General features: G+C 54.3%; 1 protein-coding gene across 3 annotated transcripts in view; it reads right to left on the bottom strand.

Moving 5' to 3' along the window:
* LAMA5 (laminin subunit alpha 5) overlaps window positions 1-17001 on the bottom strand; it is a 163278-nt gene that overhangs the window by 3944 nt on the left and 142333 nt on the right. For all 3 annotated transcript variants that reach the window (XM_024199016.3, XM_024199017.3, XM_024199018.3), the window contains exons 57-78: window positions 16428-16530; window positions 16132-16245; window positions 15482-15661; window positions 14885-15027; window positions 13543-13728; window positions 12610-12746; window positions 10556-10709; window positions 9642-9775; window positions 9275-9437; window positions 8976-9107; window positions 8012-8163; window positions 7303-7435; window positions 6313-6453; window positions 5371-5501; window positions 5086-5253; window positions 4686-4818; window positions 3719-3876; window positions 3045-3234; window positions 2257-2409; window positions 1123-1282; window positions 839-969; window positions 125-215 (exon numbers count right to left, since the gene is read on the bottom strand). In XM_024199016.3, coding sequence (XP_024054784.2) covers window positions 125-215; window positions 839-969; window positions 1123-1282; window positions 2257-2409; window positions 3045-3234; window positions 3719-3876; window positions 4686-4818; window positions 5086-5253; window positions 5371-5501; window positions 6313-6453; window positions 7303-7435; window positions 8012-8163; window positions 8976-9107; window positions 9275-9437; window positions 9642-9775; window positions 10556-10709; window positions 12610-12746; window positions 13543-13728; window positions 14885-15027; window positions 15482-15661; window positions 16132-16245; window positions 16428-16530 — 3187 coding nt within the window. The remainder of the gene's footprint in view (window positions 1-124; window positions 216-838; window positions 970-1122; window positions 1283-2256; window positions 2410-3044; window positions 3235-3718; window positions 3877-4685; window positions 4819-5085; window positions 5254-5370; window positions 5502-6312; window positions 6454-7302; window positions 7436-8011; window positions 8164-8975; window positions 9108-9274; window positions 9438-9641; window positions 9776-10555; window positions 10710-12609; window positions 12747-13542; window positions 13729-14884; window positions 15028-15481; window positions 15662-16131; window positions 16246-16427; window positions 16531-17001) is intronic.

Here is a 17001-nt window from a genome sequence, read left to right as displayed (position 1 = left end):
CCTTGACCGCAGTCCACCTTGCGGGAGAGCAGCAGAGGGAAATCCGAGATTCCTAGGGCCCCGTGGCAGGATGGAAAATCCTGCCCAACAAGTGTTAGTGGCTGGTTACCGGTTGCCATCTCACCTGCTATGCTGTGCCACTGGCCATCACAGAGTGACGGGCGGGCCACCGACGTGGAGAACTCCCCAGCCCCGCTGTTTGCTTTCACTGTGACCTAATGAAACAACAGAGCCGAGTTGAGCCTCTTATGGGCTTAACGCTGGAATGCGAGGGGTGGGGGAAGGGCCCATCCCTGTGGTATCTGAGCACCGTCCAGAAGGGCATTAAGTAACGTGACTAGAACATCTCCCCTCTGGCTCCCTCTCCCTGGGGTGAAGGCCAAGTGCCGATTTTACTCCTTACCTTAGCTAAGGAGCCCTCCCGGGGACAAGCTTTTCCAAAGACGAGTCCTGGGACAGCCCTCCCGAGGCATGAGAGCAACAAGAGATCTGTTCAAGAAGCTTCCCAGTCATGAGGGCAGGCAGGCAGGGGAGTAGTGGGACACAGCTGGGGGCAGGCGAAGGGAGGAACGCACCATTGGCTCAGTTGATCAGCCAGCCCTTGTTCTGCGTGTGCGCTGACAGCACGAAGCAGGGGCTGCCTCCTCCAGGCAGCGCCAGAGGATCTGAGCTAGAAATGGGCAGGACGGACCGGCCGGTCAGGCAGGATTTCCATCAGCTGCACCTAGGCTCGCCCCCTGCACCAAAGGGCCACTCTGTGAACATCTGTACCCCATGGGACTCCGCACCAACCAGCCCCCAGCACTTACCACCGGCCAGCCGTGCCCCACTGAGGTACCTGTGTGTCGTCTGCGTACAGAGTGAGGTAGTGCTTTCTCTGCGTGCCCACGTGGAAAATCAGGCCAGAGGCGCTCCGGGGCCGGACATCCAACCTCAGCTCCAGGTCCCGACCCATCGCCACAGAGTCGGCTGGAAGGGAAAACGGGAGCCATCAGGAAGGGGGAGGCTATGGGTACCTCCCAAGGTGAAGGGCCAGGCTGAAAGCACCCACCCAGGCCGTACCATGGGGAGGGAGGGTTCAAGGCATTAGGGAGCCCAGGGCCAAGCCAGCTAGTCCCATACCTAAAGTCACATATCCACCCTCTGCAGCGAAGAAGATGCCGCTCTCCAGAGCCCCCTCATAGCAGGGCGTCACTCCGAACACGCGAGAGGGGGAGCCCAGGGGTTTCCCATCCAGTTTCAAGTTCTTCAGGCAGCCGCTAAAACTGGGGACAGAAGTATCCTGGGGAGAGAGGGAGAGGGCCAGGGTTGGCGAGCGTTCGCAGGCCTGGTCCATTACCTGTCGGCACAGGACGTGGGTGGGAAACGCATGTGGCCAATAAATGGGCTGGAGGGCTCTTCCTCCAATGCACCAGCCACTCCTGGGATTAGTTTCTGCAGCCTCCTCTTCTGCAGCTCTAGGCCCCCTGACAGGACAAAGGAACAACCCCCCAGCTGGACAAAGACCTCCCCGCATCACAGCAGACAGCCATTCCCTTCAGCCCACGTCTCCTGGCTAAGGACTGGATCCAGCACCCAGCGATGCTCAAAGAAGCCCTTCTACTGACTGCACTGGGTTTGGTCAGGCCCCAGCCCTCCCAAGAGCCCCTTATGCCCGTGGAATGAGGGGACGGGACAGTGGTAAGACTGAGCACTGCAGACAGAGAGCCTATGACTGTCCTCTGCAACCTCTTGGAGCAGGGAACGAAGCCCCCAGAGAACAGCTCCATCAGCGCCTGAGCGCGTCCCCGGGAAACTCAGCAGCGAGTGATTCATGGCTCTGAAGGCAGCTGGCAAATCTAACAGCACAGCATGGATGCCTGGGCATCATGTGGGCTGGTACTCCTTGGCCCCTTTATGCCGTTCTGACAGGGAAGAGGGGCCTTAAGCTAAGGGTGTGTGCGCGCTGTGCCCGCCGTCCAGCTCCTAGCAGGGCTGGGTACAAATGAGAATCTGGGCAACTCTCCCCAGAGCTGCGTTAGTTTAATTTTTGCCTGGCAACTTTTACCACTTTGCACAATGCGGTGGCAGTGGGAGAGGCCAGGACTAGCCAAGGGACTCCAAGGGCTGCCAGCCAGATGGACGCCCTCGGCAGACTCATCTGGGAAGGCAGTGTCCCCTGCCCTTGCTGGACAAGGGAGGACACCCGGTATAAAAGCTCTTCCTGCAGTGAGCTGGGATGGCGGGATGGGGTGACCAGGCACCAGGAGTCCTTACTGGAACGTGAGCCTTGGCTTTCGCAGCAGGAGCTCCCCCCACATAAAACGGGCTTTGGGCCAGAAAGTCTCCAGCGGCAGCCACCACGCCGTTCTGAGCCTTCAGGCCATCGATGACCAGTTGAGCCCTGCTCCCGTCCCTGCCGAAGAAGACCTGCAACGAGCAAGCGTTACACACCACGTGGTAAGCAGGGTTCAAAGCCATAACCGTTTGTTTCTACCCATGCCCATGGTCCAGCTGGAAAGCCCAGCTCTGGCGAGGGAGAAGAATCAGACTAAATTTGGGAAGGGAGAGAAGGCTCCGACATGCTGGAGGCTGTAATGGTCAGGCAACTAAACCCTTCTGGCCTCAGAATCGATGTGGTTCATGATTCAGAAGGGCTCTGATTAGCACCCCCATCAGGTTGTCAGAGGTGCAAGACCGTAGCCACCAATCGCAGCGATGAAAGGGAGACCGTCCATTTGAAAACAGGACCCTTCTGCCACCCACTTTACTCTCTACAGACACCCCACGCCTCTGCCAGATGGGTGGTGATTATAACCACGTGGGCAGCGTCAAACAGCTGCCACCTGAAAAACAACCTTCGCCTCAACGACGCAAGAAAAAGAAGAGGCCACAAAACTGTTTCCTGCTGTCCACCCCATCGTGGGTGCAATTCCTGCCCCTCAGTGGCACTGCTCTGAGATGCGGAATGGGCAATAAGGGGTTAGTTGAAGGCTAGAAAAGGGAGCTTTGCGTGCCATGCATTTCGCCCTCTCAAGTACCAGCCCAGCGGTCCCTCTGCTTACTGTGTGCCACCTGCCGTCATGGTACTTGTCTTTGCTCCGCATTCTCAGTTTATTCCCATGGAAATCTGCCAGGAACACGAAGCGGCCACTGGAGACGAAGAGGGCCATGAAGGAGCCCTGCAGTTTGCTGGCCACGTAAAACAGCAGCCCACTGGATGAGTTCAGCCTGACGTCCATGGAGAAGTGGGACCTGCAGAACAAGAGGGGCTGTTCAGTGTCACAGTTCCCCTCCCCCCCCCCCCCCAAACCTCTGCTACTAGAGCTTAACACCACCATGCCCCCTGCTACTGCACTTTCCAACTGAGATTGCCAGGAGCGTCCAACCCTCACACGCCCCACGGAGCAGGTTAAGAATTATCCCTGTTATCCAGAGAACTATGGCACAGAGCGTTTAAGGGCCAGACTATTAAAGGGATTTAGGTGCCTAAAGATGCAGATGGGTGCCACTGCTGAGTGCCATTTTCAAAAGTGCCTAGGCGCCTAAATACCTTTAACAATCTGGGCCAAAGTGACTTGCCCCCAATTCCCTCCAGGGAGTCTATGGCAGAGCCAGGCCAGTCCCCAGAACTCCTGACTCATAGCCCGGTGTCTTCATCACCAGCCCGTACTCCTCTGCGGCAGGTGGTGGAGCAGGGTTTGGGTGTATGGAGACAGGGCAGACACAGCGTACTTACCTTTCGCGGAAGGACGCTGGGATATCATCGAATTCCACATGGCTCGTGGAGGATCCTCCAAACCGGAAGGCACCTTTAGCGGCTTTGGGGTGCCTGGGTAACTGGCAGGTCCTGTCCTGGTAATGCCTATGGTCTTTCAATGCAGTCTTGCTTGGCACCTACAAGAGAACAATTTGGAAAAGAAAGGGTCTGGGTAAGGAAAGCAACGGCTCCATTGTGGAGGACTTGGGCGCTGTCTGCCACCACACGCAAGACAATGCATCTACCCTGTGCCTGTCACCCTTGTATCTGGGGCCCATATTAGCCAGAGCCACCCCTGCTCTGGATTATCTGGGCTCACAGAGGGAAGAGCTGGTTTGCTTTTTTCTGTTTTTCGCAAAGGTGCATTGAGTCTCTCTCTACTGCCTCTTCATACAGACCCCAAATTACCCCCGCTCCCTTTCCTAAAACTGCTGCCGCCCAACTCACAGCTGGGGAGCGTCCCCCTGGGGAACATGGAATCACCAATCCCAGAGCGGCACTGACTCTGCAAGGCACAGTCCCAGGCCAGTTGAAGTGTCCCCCACACCAGTGCCCCTCGTTGGGTGACCATGGGACACAGCAGGGCCTGGGAAGGCAGAGTGGGCTCCTTGGAATGCCGTCATGCAGCCCAAGTGCCGGGGGGTGCAGTGCCCTCGGCTGGAGGACACAGCCAGGAGCAGGGAAGAACTGAGATGGACTGAATGGGTCAGGGAATGCAAGGCAGCTCCTCTGCTGTCCACACCCAGGCGGTTAATGTCAGCTCAGAGTACGACCCCACGTTTCACCCACGGTAACCACAACTACAACGGCAGGCAGGTGTGGGGAGGTTCCTTATCCCTGCCCCATTTCCAGCCACTGACTCCAACTGCACCCTTAAGCCACCAGTACACAGCTCGGCTAGGAGATGGGAGCAGAGGAGCTGAAGAGCGGGAAGAGAGTCCAACACCTTTAGTTTCCGCCTGTCTTTCTTCAGAGACGCTCTCATCTGCTGTGGCTGCCGGTCCCATGGGCAGCTCATGGTCACGTTGAAGCTCTCTGTGTTCTGCTGCAGGTCCACAACCGTCTGCGGGTCTAACTTCCTATTGCACAAAGGAAACAGGTCTCCATCCGGTACTGTGGGGGAGCCCCGGGGTGGCACATCCTGAGCAGGTGAGCAAACACCAGCTGGGTCGGGCACCTCAGCACATCAGGAAGGGGTGTGTGTAGGAGGTGGGAATCAGGGTTACAGATGGACTGGGGGAAGGGATAAATGAGCAGATTGATTTGGGAGGGGAAAGGACAAAAGGGGCAAATTAACCACCCTGGCAATTTAAGGAGACAGCACCGCAGGGACACACCGCACTCACCGCTTCACAAAGACATTCCCGATGCAGCCCATCAGGTTGCTAAGAGCGCCGGCCTCTGGCAAACCACCCAGTCGAAACAGCATCTGCTCCTCCTGGCGCCTGTGCCTCTTGTAGCGATCGGCTCCCTGCTTGGGCCCTTGGAGCTGATCATCTATGTAAAGCCGAACCCTGCAATGAGAGCACGGCTAGCGATTTGCTTGGCCCTGGCGCCCCCCGCACGCTGCGACGAGGCAGTGCCTACTACCAGTGGCGACAGCGCTGCTACGAGGGATGACTGAAACGTACCCCGTGGCGTTGCTGTAGATGGCGACGTAGTGGCTGGCATCGTCCGCATAGGCATGTTTTGTGGTGAGTTCGGTTTTCAGCACTGTCACGACTACTCGGCCATTCTTCAGAGACACCTGGCAATTCCCTTCCTACAAAGGAAAAAATAACTCCTCGCACGAGAGCTGGACACGGCCGAACGACTGCAAGGAATCAACGGCCATTTGCCCTCCTGGCATGACTTCCCTCCCAGGACACCCAGCCAGGCACAGAGGTACCAGGGTGATGTCACAGCAAGGGGGATCCTCCATCCAGTCAGGAAGACGTGGCCCCAGGTGGAATGGGAAGTGAGGGCTCCTCATGTCTGGGGGGAATCTATCTCCAGGAGAAGCGTCAGAATCCAGCTCTCTGTGCTAAGGGGTTGGAGAGAATTTTGTGGCTCCCAAAGACGCACGGGGAAGGGGCAAGAGAGGATCTACCAACATTGCTTTTCTAAACAGAGACCCTTCCCCGCCCCCTTCCCTTTCACTGTTCACTCATCACCGGAGCTAACTCCTCCCTTTCTTTGAGAGAGTAACAGAAACCTCCTGCCGTACACCCAGGAAATACAGCTCCTTCTGAAAATCCCTTCTTCAGCTGTTACTACGAGCCAAAGACCTTGAGCTCATGCAAGAGCTCACCTGCTCCCTGCTGGGATTCCTGTTACAATCACACCTCTCTGGTGAGGCAGCAATTGGGGATGAGGGTTGGGCTTTTGGGGTGAGCAGGATGCAGAAGGCTTTGTTGTCATGAGAGCGTCCCTCTCCCCTCAGCCGTGCTCACTGAACCCTACTTGCAAGAGCCAGCCGAACCGCAGCCTCAAACAGAAGCGGCTCGGGGCTCAGAAACGTGCGGCCCCCTTCGAGGTGAAGTGCGGGCCCCGCTGTGACGGGGGGGAACAGCAGAAGTGCACTGCAGTCCTACCGCTGTGGAGTGGGAGTACAGCAGGCCGTGGCTCTGGCTGGTTCGGAAGCTGAAGCCCGTGTAGAAGTTCTGCAACGAGGGCACGTTCTTCAGAGACAGCGTCAGGTAGCCGTGGCCGTGGAATTTAACTGAGCGGGCCACCTGCAGGAGGCAGAGAAGGAAAAACACAATCACAGGGCGTTTCTCCATTACAAGTGAGCAAGGCAGCCACAGCAAGTCGATCCGTGCCTCGGTTTCCCAATCAGTAAAATGGGGATAACAGCACTGCCCTACCTCACAAAGGTGTTGTGAGGATAAATACAGTAAAGGCTGTGCAGTGCTCAGGCCTGGTCGACATTTAAACATTAATTTGACTTAGCTACGCTAGTCAGGGGTGCGAAGAAACTCCTCACTATCACTGACGTAGCTATGCCAGCCTAACCCTCAGCGCAGACACAGCTTTGTTGACAACAGAACCCTTCCGTTGCATAGCAACCATCACTCTTGGAGGTGGTGTTCCTACACTGATGGAAAAATCCCTTCTGTCGGTACAGGCTGCGTCCACACTACAGGGCTGTGCTGGCATAGCTACACAGTGTGAACATACCCTCAGACACTGTAGTAGTGGGGGCCAGGTAAGTACCACAGGTATGGGGATGTGTGTACATCACACATGGCGGTGTGCGTTTCCTAACCGTTTACTCAGCACCAACACTTGCTGCAAAGAGCCGCTCTGACTCGCCTCTGGGCTGGGTCTCTGCTGGTGTACTTGTTTTACGGCAGTTTAAGCGAGAGGAGAATCGGGCCTTTCATGCCGCGAGGCAGACGGCACTGAGATCACGATCATGACTCCGCAGTGTTTCCTTTGGCTCCTTTCTACAGCTGCAGCCTGTACCTCCTGGGTCAGAGGGTCAGGCAGCACCCATTGATGCAGACTGCCTCGCGCCTGACCCGTAGGGGCAGTGGAGAGAATTACCCAGCACGGTACCAGGACAGAAGCGCCCCACTTACCAAGAGGTCCGAGGTGCACCCGTAGCTCACTCCGACCGTATTCATGCGCTTTAGGTCAACGTATTTGCCAAGCGCCTTCAGGCCCTTCATGCACCCCCGGATCGAACCTCCCTTGGGGAAGATGGCCTTCAAGCTGAAAGGAGGGAAGTGGCTGAGTTAACAGGCCTGTGTCACGCAGGAGGTCAGACTAATGGCTCCTTCCGGCTTTGATATCTGTGACCAGACAGACCTGGCTCCAAGGGGAAAGGTTTTACTCTGGGGCCGGGGAGATGTATGGCGCCCGGAGCACGTGTCAGCTCCACGTAGGGTGACCAGATGTCCATGGATGACCTCGTGCAAAGGGCAACAGCGAAGTTAAGTCACTGGAAATAAACAGGATGCAACTAAGAGCCCAACCTGCTTCCTCTCTGCAAGGAGCCCTGGTCCTGTCCATTACCAGGACAGAGACTTCTGCCTCATTTACAGGAGGAGAAGACAAATCTCTGAACTGGCTCGACTGCTCGGACAGGGTGGGCAGTCACCTAGGCGCAGTGGCTAGCACACGAATGGCTGTGGGGCTGAGCAGTGATCTGAGGAGGGGGTGGGGGAGGTTTCGGTACCCATCCCATGACTCCTTCACGGAAGGATGCTGAAGCAATCAGGAGAAAGACCTTTTCCTCCCTTCAGAGAGCAACCCTGTCCCCTTCAATGACTCTGCTAGGACTGTCACCTCTCGGGCAGCAGGGGCACGGGCACGCCCCCCAGGTAGTAGGAAACGGCATTCTCCAGGGAGTTCTCCTGCTCCACCATGAAGATGGTCTGTCGCTCCAGCCGCACTAAGATGCGCTGCTTAGAAGTCAGGGTGAGGAGGAAAATCTGGATCTGGAGTCGAAGAGGAAAATGATAAATAAACTCCTGCACCCTCGGGGTGAGGGTTTATCCCCAGTGGAGCAGCACATGAGAATGAGAATCAGCCCCTCAGTGCCAGGACAGCGTCCCAGAGCCTGCAGGACTTGGTCTGTCCTGCTCTGAGCATCTATGTACCAGGAGCCCCATCCACGCTATGGGAGAACCAGTGCCTATAAGTGCCACGCTTACGCTTTGGGTTTCCATAGCGAAGCGCTGGCCAGCAAAGGGGGATGAGTCCCTTGGAGAGAGACAGCCCCAGGAGGATCTCCGGCAAGCTCCCAGATGCCTGCTAAGGGGATGGATTATCACAGTCAGCCTGTGCTGCATTACTCAGCTGCTTTGCACTGCTGCAGCCTTTCCTGCAACAAGGCTGCAAATGCAGGCAGTGCCTGCACCGAGACAGACAGTGCCTTGGGCTTCCCCTAGCCCGAGCTTGGGATGGTGTCGGTCGCTTCACCGTGTTTACCCCTACCGGAGCCTGTGATAACATCCCTCGTCCTCACACAAGGACGCTGGACGAGCAGCCCACGCAAGCCCTTGGCCAGCGCTGCACAATCAGCAAATGCCTTGGGAGAAGAGCAAGTGGCAGGCTCTCCTGTGAGTGGACACCGTGGAACTGAGCAGGTCCCCTCCAAACGGCCAGGTGTGATGCCAGCTGGATCAGGCCAGGCATCTCCTGCTGCTGCTGCCAGGCCCCCCACTTCTAGATCCCAAGCAGAGATCGCTCGTCTAGGAGCCCAGGGCAACACCGACTCTGGGGTGGAGCGTCTCCTGCTCTGCATTACCGCTTTGTTCGTGGTGCTGCTGACGGTGAGAGACGTGGGGTCACTGTTGGGTGCTGCCATCTCAAGGACTTCCTTGAAGTCATAGAAAAGCACCAGCTTTCCATCCTGAACAGCCAGGCACAGGAACTGGCCCTGTGGGGAGGGTAAAACAAGCCCAACTCAGCCTCCTGGTGTACTGAGGTGACACTTCCCACCCTCCCCGCACGGGATTGCAGTGTTTGGAACCAGAGCACCATCATCACTAGTGTATGCGAACCCCCCCGAGATGAACAAAGGACAAATTCGGGAGGGGGACCTGCCTGATGCTCCAAGAAGAAGAGAATCCCGTTGTAAGAGACCACACGAATTTCCTGTTCAAAGCGCTTGGTCGAGCCGATCTGGCTCTCAAATTTGATTTCTGCGTAGCCGGTACCATCAAAGTAGGAGCCATCTGTCAGCCAGGGATCTCCCGTGGATTTGGACCTGAGCAAGGCAAGAGAAAGAAAAAGAGTTACAGACTTTTAGGGGTGGGGAAGAGCTTTCAACAAAAATCTGCGATGGTCCAACGCAGTCTAAGGTTTAACTGCAAGTCACCCCCTCCCTGGTGACTATCTCGGCCCCCTTCTAAGCTCTGGAGGGACGGAGACGTTCCCGTCATGCTGAAGGCAGTGTACTGAATTCTCGTACCTTGCACAGGGTTTGTCAGCCGCTGTGTCCAGGTGGAAGGTGCGCTGGAAGTTGTATAGACTCACCACCTCCTCGTTCAGCGTATCCATCTCGATGCAGCCCCGGTAGCTGGGGTAGCGCAGCGTCACTGGAGGCTGAAGAAGAAGGTCACTGTCTACGGCTATACTTCTTTAGGGTTAGTTTAATCTAGCAGGGCAGATCCTGCCTTCCTGAGCGTGCAGCTCTCACTTTAACGTAAGGGAAATAAACAGCCAACGGGCAAAGAAAGCAAATGCCTCCGAACAATGCTAGGTATTAAATGGAATGAGCTTATAACAAATGCCAAGATTCACCAGAGAGCTCAACAACCCCTTATCTCTAATGTTATCCAGAAAAGATGGAAACACCTGGGACATGTGTTAAGGGTGAAGCCAGAGCACCTGCCATGGGCAGCTGGAGGAACATGTACAAGGGGCTGACCCAAAGAATCCCCCCATCCCCATCCAACAGTATTTAGAGAAGGAAATCTTATGGGACTTCCCAACAGAGGACAGGCACAGAGCGGCTCAGGACAGAATGGTACAGCAGGGCCACCTTTGTGCACTAAGTGCCGCCTGATGGATCCAGAACAGCTTGTTCATTAATTTGATAGCACGAGCGCGGCCCCCTGCGGTTTGTGCCGCTGACAAGGGGTGGGGAGGGAGCCAGAGCTGTATCTGACCCAGGCATACCCACAGAAACAAGCTACACCCCAGGCCTGTGCAGGCGGGGAGCCAGGGGGAGGAACAGAGGGAAAAGGCGCTTTGTGGTATCGCAAAGCCTGGTCCAGGAGAGACACCAATGTGCCCACAGTGTAAATGGAGTCAACTGAGGATCTGGCCCAAAGAATCCAGGAACCCAGTCTCTGCCCGCTCCGCTGCGTTAACCCATCTCACCGTGAAGCCGGCGGGGTAGCCTCCCACATAGAAGACCACGTTGTGCGGCTCGAGGTTGAGCAGCCCCTGCTCTCCTTTGGCTACGCTGTCTCCTTTCGTCTCGTGCAAGGTTTGCTTCTCCACGATCACAGACATGTGTCCATACTGCAGGATCCTGCCCCCCCCCAGATCACACAGTCAGTACAAGGGGAGGAGAGAGCCAGGCAGACGGGGAATCCCTCTCCACACCCAAACCTCCCCCTCAGCTCTATCCAACTGCATGAGACTGCAGTGCACTTAAACTGGAGCATCTCAGAGTAGTCAGCAAATCACAGCAGCTTCACTGGGCTTTAAAGCCTGTAGCCACGAGGTGAAATGCTCATCTGCGGGGAGGCAGGCTCCAGTCGTGGAACTAGGCACAAGCGTTGCCTCTTTGCCCAGGAAGGCCTGTCTCTGCTCTCCCTTCCCCAGCCTCTGCAGGATGTGTTTAGAGCCAAGCACTCCCTTGGGCATTTGGGGGCGGGGGCGGAGGAAGAAAGATATATTTTGGATCTTTCGGGTGAGATTTTTACCCTGAAGTCCTGGCCACCTTTCAAAGACCCATGGCACTGCTAGGACGTGTATGTAATAGTGCCACCTGCAGGCTTGCACTGGACTGGGACCCTGCCCTCTCATTAAATCCTGACTCCACATTACGTGCTATATGCCAACGTTTCTTGTGTGTCAATTGGATGCAGGGTCATTCTTCCCTTCCCGCACGCTGTTAATCAGCTGCTGCATTTCGCCCTGGATATGGCTGCGTTTTGGTGACGGGAGCCCTGTGGTATCCTTTCCTCATCTCACCAGGGAGAGGAGAAGTTTAAGTAATGTGTGACTGTAAGGGTGAAAGATGCTGTGACCCAAGAACCTCCTAATGCCGCTGGCAAAGGGGCACAGAGAGGATGCAGAGAGGTTACAGGTATCTGCTGAATCTAGCTCATACATTCTAGTTCACCGAAGAGGGCCATGGGAGATCTCTAATAAAAGCTTATATAATACTGATCCTCGTATCTGCTGCGAGAGAAATGTGTGGATGATACTTAAGGAGTTGTGTATATGTACTGTGACAGGCGGTCACCAACCAGAGGTGAAAAACTGGTGTCCCGTCAGACCAGAGATGTTTATCCATCTATTTGTTGAAATGTAAACCGAATATTGCCTCATTCCCAATCCCCAGCCTGAGCTAACTGCAGATGAAAGACAGAGATTTAACAGGAAGAGAAGAACAGCAGAGGGAAAAGACCCTTATCTGGGGGTGCCCTTCCAAGGTTTACTGGATTGTAACTGGGGGACAAGGAGAACACCCTCTTATCCTGTACCTAGGAAGTAAACAGACAGTGCATTTACATTTATTAAAATAGGACCACAACCAGCCTTGGTTGGAAACGCAGCAAAAGGCTTTGGGTGAGATGAAGACTGCTTTAGACAGGAGGTTAACCTGTTCAGTTAAATTTAGTCTCTAGAAAGCGCGTGTTGATTTTGTTTTATACGTAACACTTCTGTTTCCATTATCCTTCCTCACGGGAATATTAGACTCTCTGTTCTGTGTTAATAAACGTATTCTTGTTTTCACTACAAATGTATCTCAGTGCTGTGGGGCTGTACACGGGGCTGATCCCGAGCTGAATCATACAAGCTGGTGTGTACGCTGCTCAGTGGTACTTCTGAGAGTGTTCAGTGGAGAAGGGACTGGACTACAGGGGAACACTTCAAAGGGGCTCAGGGACTGGGGTGCACCTCCTGTTAACCTGGAAGGTCAAGTAAAGGCTGGCATAGCTAGAAGAATGTTTGGGTGGCCAACAGACAGGAGGTGTCAGGGGGTTGGCACCCAGTTAAGCACTAGGAAGTGTCCCTCTTCCTGGAGCCCGGGATAGGGGAGAGGGTAACAAGGTGATTCACTCCGAGAACTGTCACCGATGAGAATGCAAATTACTCTCTCTCGCCCTCTCGCTTCCACTATGCAAAGTCTCCCTCTGCTGCTTTAGTTTCTTCTCTGGCTCAGCCGGCTACGCGCGTGGCTTGTGTGGATTTTGTACCTGTTGATGCTGACGGCAGCAAACTGCTCTCCGATCTCTTCATCAATTGTTAGATAGGTCGGTTCTTCGTCCCCAAGTTTATAGATCCACTGCACTTTGCGGTCTTTGAGCACGATGCCCATGTAGTCTCCAGTGGCCTGAATGCACAGAGCAAACAATCCAAAGGGTTTGCAGCGAACCCGTCCGAAAAGGGGAAATCGTTGAGGGAGTTTAAAGTAATGCTCTCAAGGCAAGGCGGCTCTCAGGATTTTTACGGCTGAGTGCACAGTCTTCCAGGGGGTTATTGGAGGCCTAGCTCCAACCAAAGGACACAATATTCAAACCAGATACGCTCATCCCTCAAAAAATAAACACTCCAGTGCATGCAGAGCCCAGCACCTGCGCGTCAGAGGGATGCGCCATTGCAAGGGCTAGGATCAAAGCAACGTGGTGTTCACGTCGCAGTGGGAATGTGCGTGGGCTGGAGGCTCAGTTACCTTCACACACAGCCCAGTGGCTCTCCTGTAAATGAGCAGCATCTAGCCCTGGGGGCGGCATGGCCCATGCGATTGCTGTCTCCTATCACACTCTCCCAGGGCCCCTCTGAGGGGACGACAGCAGCCCCCAGGCTCCGCCCGGAGGAAGGTTTTGTCCCCTCTCCTCTCGGTTTGAATTCAATAATGTTTGGCAATAACAGTGGACACCCTGCTCCCACTCTCAGTGCCTGAAACCTTTACAAGCAGTAGGGTGAAGCTGGGTGAATGGAGACAGCTGGCTTAGATATTCACTGGCTGAATGCAGCATATAAGACCTTCCTGATACGAGACTTTCCCACCCCATCCAGAGCTCTGCACTGACATCCATCTCACACTTGTTCCCCTTCTGGATCTCCCAGCCCAAGCTCTGCCTGCTGGTTCCCTCTCCCACTCCTGTGCTTGGATGGGCAGCTCTTACGTCTTTATTGCCCAGGTACAATACGAACTGTCCCGCGTCGGCCCCGTCCTGACGCCGCTGCCTGGGTTTGGGCTCCGGGTTCTGGATGTAGAACTTGAGGGAGGTGTAGGCCGACAAATCCTGCAGGTCACTGGGAGTCCGGACCTGGACGCCCGAGGTGCCATTGAACTTCAGTGGTACCTTCACCTAGAGGGGGAGAAATCAAAGCCAAGCTGACGGAAGCAGCCCAGGCAGCCTGACTCCTCATTTATGGTGACAGCCCAGGCAGAGTCGCATTTCGCGTGTGTCTGCGCTGCAATGAAAAACCTGCGGCACCGAGTCTCAGAGCCCAGGTCAGCTGACTTGGGCTTGTGGGCCTCAGGGTGCGGGGCTAAAAATGTCAGTGGAGATGCTCAGGTTCAGGAGAGCGCCTGAGTGCTGGGACCCTTCCTCCTTGGAGGTGATTTTTGGTTCACTTGCAGAACAGATCAAGGAAAAAAAATTCACTTTGAGTCGACTTGAAACTAAAAATTGTTGAATTTTTGGGTGAACCAAAAAGTTGAAAAAAAACCCCAAACCCTGCATTTAGATGAGAACCAAACTTTTTTAAAAAAAAATCTCAAATGATTTTTAAATAAAATGGATGCAAATGTCAGATAAAAGACGTGAAAGGTTTTCTTTCAAAACTGTCAAAATGAAACATTTTGATTTGGGGGGAATTGTTTTTTGTTTGTTTCTCTTTGGCCAAGAACTAGGTCAGTGAATTTGACACAAGTTTGCAAAATGTTTCAGTCGACCTGAATCTGCACTGTTTGGCCCCCCCAAAAAAAGCTTTGCCTGAAATCTTTTGCCCAGCTGTACTTAAAGCCAAGATTTAACCACGACAAAGTACTTTTATGGAGGCTCTGAAGGGGAGATCCATAAAGACCATGTGGAGCCTGCTGCAGATTTGGAGGGGCCAGGGGAGACCACAAAGTGTACGATCAAGACTGACTTCTCTACCCCCTCAAATGGATCCCCCAATATCTGGACTTCAGAGCAATCCCTGCTCACCCCACATTTCCACAGCCTTGAAAATCCGTTTTTAAAACTGCCCTATATGATGCAAAATGTAGCCTCACTGGCCAGTCAAAAGGGGAATAAAGTTTCCGCATGCATTGCCTTCATACAAAATCAGTGAACCTGCTTTGGCCAAACAAGATCCAAACCAAACTCAGGGGGTCCCATGAAGCCTTGCGGAGAGCAGCCTAAGGGAGGTTTGCTTGGTGCCTGCCTGTGCTAATTAGAGCCCTCAGGGGTTCACCTTCCGACCCGTCGCACACCAGCACTCTCACATATACAGCCCTCTCCCCCACGCCCCTACCTTGCTAGCAGCATTTCTGGCCTGCGTGATCAGCTGGCGGATTCGCAGGATGTTCTCGGACACAGTGGAGTTCTTGTTCCTCCTGTTCTCCAGGCCACTCAACTTCTCCAGCAGCAGCGGAATGGTGCTTTCCAGGTTCGACACTGGAGGGCGTGATTCGGGGAGGCAAAGGGGAACAGGGGATAATGATCAGCGGGGTGGAAAGGGATCCTACACTCAGCTATCAGAGGGCGCAAGCCAAAGAAATGGACACAGCGCAGCTGTCACAGGGAGCGAAGCAGTGGCTGACGTGCACACCTCTCTTGCAGGACTTGCCGGCAGCATTAACAAAAGTGACTTTTAAAAATACAGCCATAAAGTGCATCCAAGCACATTGTAAGAACATCCACAACCCGCCCCAGTGGATGACCTGGACTTTGCGAAGAGAGAGGAAATCAGAGGGGGACACACAACAGCCTCCCCTTAAACTTGTCAGCAGGGAACAACAGAGACAGAGCAGCACTTAGCTACCACAGTGAAGTGCTTCATGACGACAGCAGCGTCCTGGCCTTTATCCCCAGTATGGGGATACCACGGCTAACCCCCATCTTTCCATACCAGACTTCTTGGCGTCTTGAACTGCCTGGTTTAAGTCTTCATTTTTAAGGCCTCCATACTGGTCTTTCCACTCATCCAGGTTCTTCTTCATGTTGCTCAATGTATCTTCCACCCTGGCAACCGTGTCGTTGGCTGCTGCAGCTGCTGCCTTGGCATTCTGAATAACTGCCGTGGTGTTATCTTGGAGAGGAAAGGAGACAAGTCTCAAACTCAGCAAAGAGCGGGAGGGAGGGCAGAGCTCCTAGCTTATGACTGGAGTCAGCACTATGCTTCTGCATCCGCTTAGCAATGATGGGACCTGACATTACGCAATAACAGACGTACAAGAGTTGGTGGCTCATACACACACTCAGCTCCTCAATTTCAAAAGCATGACAAGCGCACCAATGAAAACGGGCCTCTGCCAAGATCTCCTCCCCCCCCACCCCTGCTCAGGAGGTAGAGGCAGTTTAGACCTTCAGCCCAGGAAATGAAGCAAGATTTAACCAATTTATAGGGTCAGGTATACGCCCGCAAGGTCACTGGATGGGCAAACCCCTGGGTACCTACCGTGACCACAGACTGCCCTGTGTGTTAGAAGGGACTACAGCTAAGCTTTTCTCTTGTGATGTGCAGAACTCTTGTCTAGAAGAAACTGGCTACAGACAAACCTTGGTCCTTGTCCAGCATGTTCTGTACAGATCGCAGCTGGCTCAGGAGCTGCTCCTTCTTCTCTCGGAGATCGGTCAGTTTGTCCTTGGCTGCCTGCAGCGTCCCTTTAATAGCTGGAAATAGACGTATAACACACGTGAGGTGTTTGTACATCTATCGCTCCTCCAAAGCACATCACACACCATCACTTCCACCCAAAACCAACACACACACACACACACAGAGTGCTTTCTATCTTTCCCACGCAGAAGAATTTCCCTGGAACACTTGTGTCCACCGCTGGCCCCTCTCTTACCCCCATCGAGTTTCCTCTGCTCCCTCTTCACGGCTTGCTCCACGGCACTGCTGTTCTTCTTCAGCTCTTTAGATAGGGCACCAAGATCTCCCGATACAACACTCTACAAACACACAGGACACCTCCTCACTAACTGTCTGGAGCCTGGCACCAAGTGGTTCAGCAGCTGAGCCCTAGGATTGGAAGAGGACTTCAAGTCCCCATTCCCCAGTCTCAGCAAAGGCTAAATGCTAGGCAAATAGCCAATGTTGGTCAGAAAGCATCTACACCACCTTCAGGCAAATGTTTTGCTGGGAAGGGGTGTGTGTTTGTGTGTATGCGTGGGGAGGGGTAACAGAGAGGAGAATTTGAGGTACCAGATGCCAAAGTCATTTAGTCACATCACTTAATGTCTCACTGCCTCAGTTTCCCCATGTGGTGAGGTGGAGATAGTAACAGGTGTCTCACTGCAGTGAGGGCAGGCTGAGCCCATTCGAGACCTCAGCTGGAAGGGGTGACAGCAGTGTCGGGTATCAGCATAAAGAGCTGCAGTGTGGCCAGGGGAGCAAAGGGCACCGGGCCGGCTCATTGGAGC

The sequence above is a fragment of the Terrapene carolina genome, unplaced genomic scaffold (assembly GCF_002925995.2).
Source record: "Terrapene carolina triunguis isolate 2854851 unplaced genomic scaffold, T_m_triunguis-2.0 Scaffold130, whole genome shotgun sequence".
Taxonomy (NCBI): Eukaryota; Metazoa; Chordata; order Testudines; family Emydidae; genus Terrapene; species Terrapene triunguis.
Note: the sequence above shows the minus strand (reverse complement) of the source record. Positions and strands in the feature narration are given on the sequence as shown.